Source organism: Orycteropus afer, unplaced genomic scaffold, assembly GCF_000298275.1.
Source record: "Orycteropus afer afer isolate SDZICR_OR568_19922 unplaced genomic scaffold, OryAfe1.0 scaffold00854, whole genome shotgun sequence".
NCBI lineage: Eukaryota > Metazoa > Chordata > Mammalia > Tubulidentata > Orycteropodidae > Orycteropus > Orycteropus afer.
Genome location: NW_006922441.1, coordinates 515,545 through 521,421, shown reverse-complemented (window position 1 = coordinate 521,421; position 5,877 = coordinate 515,545). Strand labels below are relative to the sequence as shown.

At 63.0% G+C, this 5,877-nt stretch overlaps 2 protein-coding genes across 2 annotated transcripts in view; one reads left to right on the top strand and one right to left on the bottom strand.

The window, feature by feature from the left end:
* Positions 1-2,323, bottom strand: part of FUT2 (fucosyltransferase 2) — a gene marked incomplete at its 3' end in the record, with an annotated part of 3,800 nt that extends 1,477 nt beyond the window's left edge. The window contains 2 exon segments of the mRNA XM_042783308.1: positions 1,063-1,190; positions 2,248-2,323. Of these exon segments, the coding sequence (XP_042639242.1) occupies positions 1,063-1,190; positions 2,248-2,323 (204 nt within the window).
* A 3,157-nt stretch (positions 2,324-5,480) lies between these two features.
* NTN5 (netrin 5) overlaps positions 5,481-5,877 on the top strand; it is a 6,823-nt gene continuing 6,426 nt past the window's right edge. The window contains exon 1 of the mRNA XM_007958115.1: positions 5,481-5,874. Within this exon, the coding sequence (XP_007956306.1) occupies positions 5,481-5,874 (394 nt within the window). The remainder of the gene's footprint in view (positions 5,875-5,877) is intronic.

Sequence of the window (5,877 nt, the reverse complement as noted above, 5' to 3'; positions counted from 1 at the left end):
TATTTACTTGTATTTTATTGACTATGCAAAGGCATTTGATTGTGTGGATCATGATAAATTATGGATAACATTGAGAAGAATGGGAATTTCGGAACACTTGATTGTACTCATGAGGAACCTGTACCTTGACCAGGAGGCTGTTGTTCAAACGGAACAAGGGGACACTGCATGGTTTAAAATAAGGAAGGGAGTGCGTCAGGGTTGTATCCTTTCCCCACACTTATTCAATCTATATGCTGAGCAAATAATCCGGGAAGCTGGACTATATGAAGAAGAACGTGGCATCAGGATTGGAGGAAGACTCATTAACAACCTGCAATACTCAGACGGCACAGCCTTCCCGCTGAAAGTGAGGATGACGTGAAGCACTTACTGATGAAGATCAAAGACTCCACTCTTCAGTATGGATGACACCTCAACAGAAAGGAAACAAAATCCTCACACCTGGACCAATAAGCAACATCATGATGACGGAGAAAAGACTGCAGTGGTCAGGGACTTCATTTCACTTGGGTCCACGATCGACGCCCACGGAAGCAGCAGTCAGGTGAGCCAAGGACGCACTGCACTGGGCACATCTGCCGCAAAGAACCCTCTAAAGCTAGAGAGCAAAGACGTCACGCCGAAGACTAAAGTCCGCCTGACACACGCCGTGGTATTTTCAATCGCCTCAAATGCGAACGAGCGCTGGCCAATGAAGGAAGAGTGAGGAAGCGTTGATGCACTTGACCTGTGGCGTTAGCGAAGAATACTGACTGCCAGAAGAAGGGCCCATCGGTCTCGGAGGACGTGCAGCTGCAATGCCCCTTAGAAGCGACAAGCGCCTGGTAATAGGCCAAAGCCCGTGTGACGCAATCGCGCCCTCCTCGCTTCTCAGGGGCGTTGCGGCTGCACTTCCTTCAAGACAGACTGGCCATTCTTCTCGCAGTCCACGGTATGTTCCATATTCCTCGCCAACACCCTCATTCCAAGGCATTTTGCACGGTGCCCGGGACACCCTGCCGTCGCCGCCTGTTCGGCGAGGCTCCCGAGCTCCCCCTAGTGGCTCCTCGTCAGCCTCACAGCTGCCTTGTCGGTGTCCCGGCCTCGAAACACCGCGGAAGAGAAACCCTCGCGGCCGCCGCGGGCCGGCAGTCCCCGACAGCGGTGCTCCTGGAGGCGGAGGCCGGCCCAACCTGAGCTGACCTCGGCTGGCGGCAAAAGGGGGACAAGTCGCCGGTGCGGCTGCTCGCACCGCATCTTACTATGAAAACCCATGCTTCGCCGCGGGACTAACACGTTTGACCACGAGACGCTGCCGACACCCGCTGCGCGCCACGTCCCACGAGGCGCACGTCACGTACCCTGTCACGGTTCCACGAGGCAGAAGTTCTCATCCCGCGCGGGGATTCAGATGAGAGGCTCTGTGAATCGATCTGTTTTAGCTCCTTTCGTCCTCATGAGCGCCCCATCCCTCCCTCACGAGGAAACGAAGGCACAGAGAGGTTAAGATACTTGCTGCAAGTCACACAGCAGAGAAACAGGTGCAGGCTGCATTTGAACCCAGGCAGTGCGGTTCTGGAATGTGCGCTCTCAGCCTGTGCTGGACTTTTCCAGTACGTCCTGGGGTCAGCCGCAGCCTCGTTCTCCCACACACGTGCTCTGCCTGGGGCATGTGAGGCCTCTGCTATTTCTGGGTCACAGAGGCGGAGGGGCCCCTGGGGGCTCAGGTGTGGTTTCCGCCGCGCAGAGCCCACCTCCCAGGGGTACCCTCCTCTCCAGCCGTGGGAGGAATTCTTTCCTCCCCCACCTCCCCATGGACCCTCAGGGGCGCTAATCCCTGTCGGGCGGCTCTAGAGGCTCAGATGAAGAAGCAAGCTGGCCTCCAGGTCTCATTAGCTTAAGAATCTATTCACAAAGCAACCCGTGGCTGCCACAGGACGGGGTGGAACCGCCCGAGAGTTTCTCGGACTAGAATCTTCTCAGGGGCAGTTCACCAGGTCTTTCCACCGCAGGCCCCTGCTGGGGTCAACACCACCCTTTTGGTTAGCAGCTGAACACTGAACCGTCGCATCACCGGGGCTCCCCCTGGGGAAGATACTGTCCGGAGACCTGAACCTCTTTTCTGATTTTTCTCTGGCAGGAAAAGTAGCCTCATTGGCCCTTGCCTTGGCGGCAGCGCTCGCCCAAAGCCCAGCCGGCACACGCTTCAGGTCCCTGCCCAGAAGCCCCCAGGTCGGGAGGGGATCCTGGATGACGGCAGCGCACCGGCGACCCCCGGCTTCTCCTGCCCTCGCTGCTGCTGCTTTAGTTCCCGAGCACTGGTTCCCTTCTGCCGCTCCATGGAGTGTTCTTATCTATGCCTTTTTTGGGGTCCATGTCTCCCCTAGATGGGAGCCCCACGGGGACGGGGATTTGTGCGTTCGGTTCACCGTGGTCCCTGGCAGTGCAGTGTCTACACACAGTAGGCGCTCCATCCCAGAATGTCTGAACAGGTCGGCAGCTGTCGCAACCGTCACCCATAACTTTGCAGGTCTGTCTGAAGCCCCCTGCCGCCTCCAGATCCGACTGCCGCTCTCTGACATGTGGGTGCCTCCACCCCAAAGCTTTTCCTCTTCCATCCACTTCCTCCTCAGCCTCCGTGGAGCTACCTGGATCGCCCCTTCTTTCAAGCCGGGTGGCCCTGTTCCTGGGTTCCCTGGCCGAGGGTCCCCCGGAACCAGAATCCCCGACATCCTCGGCTGTGTTCCCCAGCCGCCCCCCGGGTAGACAGCGGGACAGTGGCTCCTCCATCCCCCGCCCGACGGTGCCGCCAATGCCGGGGACGCCCCAAGCCGCAGCAGTGAGGAGCACGGTCCGTGCCCCTGGGGCGGTTCTTTTCTCAGCGGGAAGTCACTGGAAACATTATTCTACTCAGAACCATTCCCACGTGTAAGAGTTGACAGCAACATTTGCATGAAATTTCGTGATTAAGGCCTGGGGCCTCCCAGGGAACTGGCCGCTGGGGAGGCTGGCTGCGGACCGCGCCGCGCGCTCCCTGGGGGTCCCCGCTTTCCCCTTCCCACCACCGGAGCCCTGAGTTCCGAGGGGCGCTACCACCTCTTCCGCCTCCACCCCACCGTCCTGGGAGTCGGCCGAGAGCCTGGCGAGAGCTCCGTCCGGAACACAGGCTTCAGGGCTCGAGAGCGGCTGACCTTAACGCCCGTTTCCCCCACAGAAGCTGCCAAGGGGAGCAGGGGCTGGCTTAGGGTCACCCGGTCAGGGGCAGGGGCCGAGCTGAGTTCCGGATGGAAACCGTCCCACCTCGGCGCGTGGCGGCCTGAAGGTCAGCCCCCTCCCGGATCGTGCGCAGCCACCACGTGGCAGAGCCGGCCGCGCCGCCACCGCGCAGGCAACTGGCAGCCAGGGGGGCTGAAGGTAAGTGAAGGGGGACCCGACCGGGAGCCCCATCCCGCTGCTGTCCTACCTGCCTTGAGCCTCCTAGGCCACCCTGCTGGTGGCCGGGCGGCTGGGGGCTCCATGTGGCCCTGAAGGCCCAGGGGGGCGGCGGCTTTCCCATCCCGTCCGGTCCTGCTGCACATGGTGCTGGGGGGCGCGGGGGGCAGGGTCCCTGCAGGGAGAGCAGGGCTGTGGTTGGCGGGGGGAGGGGGCGCTGGTGTTGGATTTTGCGGGCTCAGCTCAGAGCTCCCGCCCAGCACCCCCTCCAGCCTGGGGCTTGAGCAAGACTGCGGTGGGTGGCTGGGCTCCGCAGGGACGCCCTGCAAGGAACGCCGAGGAGCTGGTCTTCTGGGGCCCAGGTTTGGTCAAAGTCAGGGGCCTAGAGGCTGGGAATGGCGGATGCAAAGAGCAGGGGAGTGGGGAGGAAGCCCTGGTCCCGGGACGACACTACAAGGCCCAGGTACCGCGACCCTGGTCTTGTGGGATCGGAGCTAGACTATGGAGGGGGTGGGCTGGGGGGTGGCGGCTTGGGTGGGACATAGGTCCCAGAAGAGGTAAGGGCTGGGGACCGGACACCTGGGCTATGTGGCAGGCAGGGCTGGCCTCTGGCCCCCAGGAGCCCCAGAGGAGTGGCATCCCGGTTCCCCAGGTGCTAAAGGCCGGGAAGTGGTACCTCTGAACCACACTGGTCTCAGAGAGGAGCCCGGTCCCTCACCAAGGCAGACACAGACACAGGGACACAGGGAAATGCCCACCATGAGAGGGCAAGATGGCGCCAGGCTCCTGGGAGGGGCGGCGGGAGCGGCCTGAGGCAGGGGAGCCGGATGTCTGCAGGTTGTAACAGTGGTGGGGATAGGGGCTGTGAGACCAGCGGGGGGCGATGTCACCCCTCACCCTGGGTGCCTCTCCACACCTCCAGACTCTGGCCGGGGTCCAGATTGAGACGGTGAGATTGTGGGGGGCCACTGGCCCAGACAGTAGGAGTTGGCAGAGTTCAAGACTGAGTGTTTCCAGGACTGGACTGCGGTCCCTTGGGCGCCTTGGCCCAGGGCACCCAGCCCCGCCTTCCACTCCTGCAAGCCTGCCACTGTCCACCGTCATCACCCACAGCTCCCAACATCTGTTCCCCCATCTGCTCTGGGGACCTTTAGGGCAAGTGGAGAAGGCGGGGACCCTGCAGCCTAGGATGACGGACAGGGGCTGGGGTGATCAGAGTCCTGATGGGGAGCCCTGCCTTCCTGGTCCCACAGGCCTTGGCTGTCCTGCTCCCCAGCCCCGGCTGCACCCCTCCCTCTCTTGGCTTTGTGCCCAGATGGGAAAGGGTTAAGGTGGAGGGCTGGGGTGGGTGGGTGGTGGGGGGCACAGGGGGGCCGGGGCTGCTTGGCGATAATCCCCCTCCGTGCCCAGGGTGTGGAGAACAAGGTTAGGGCCCCACGTGGGAAAGGGCCCCCGCTCTGATCCCCGTGGGCCGGGGCTCGGCCTCTGCTTCTGATCCCTGCCGCGGGCACCCCCAGCCCTGCCCCTCCCTTCCGTGGCTGGCCTGGGCTGCATGACAGGCCCCCGTTGTCCTCCCAGTTCTCCCAGGGTGCGTCGGGGCTCTGGGCTCAGGCCCCCCACTCCCTGTGGACTCGGTACCGGGCTGGCCTCCTCCCTCCGGGCCACGGGCTCTCTCAGCCCACATCTCTCTGTTTGTCTTGGTTGCTCTGAGTCTCCATCTGTCCCACTCTTGCCCCCACCCCAGCCTCTCCCCAGGGCCCCTGCCCCCTCGACACCAGCAGAGAGTTCTGGGGTGTTAAGCTGCGGATTAGTTCAGGCAGAATTCTCGATTTTGCTTGCGTTCCTTCCCCTTTGGGTTATGTAAACAGTAATTCGCCCCAGATGGAACTGTTTTCCTCGCTGGGAAGCGGCCGGGGAGGGGGCTTGGGCAGGGCTGGGGCAGGAATGCCGGGGTGCCGCAGCGCGCCTTGGGGAGCCAGTGGACGCTGGCCGGCTGGGCCCCGGGGCAGCCTGAGGTCCACTCCCAGCCCCTCCTCTTCCCTCCAGGTGCTTGCCCCACACCGACCATGCCTGTGACCTTTGCCCTCACGCTTCTCCTGAGCCAGGCCGCTGCAGACCCATGCTACGATCCTGGGGGCCGCCCCCGCTTCTGCCTCCCACCAGTGACCCAGCTGGCCAGCCTGACAGCCTCCTGCCCCCAGACCTGTGCCCCGTCCCCAGGGCCGGACCTCAGCCTCCGGGCCTCCTGCAACGGCAGCCTGGCCCTGGCCCTGGGCGGCCCCTTCCTCCTGACGTCCATCAGCCTGCGTTTCTGCACCCCAGGACCCCCGGCCCTGGTCCTGTCTGCAGCCTGGGCGGCGGGAGGTCCCTGGAGGCCGCTGTGGCGCAGATCCGCCTGGCCTGGGGCTTTGGGGGGTCCTGAGCGGGTGACCTTCCGCACCCCACCAGGCCCTAAGGCCAGCA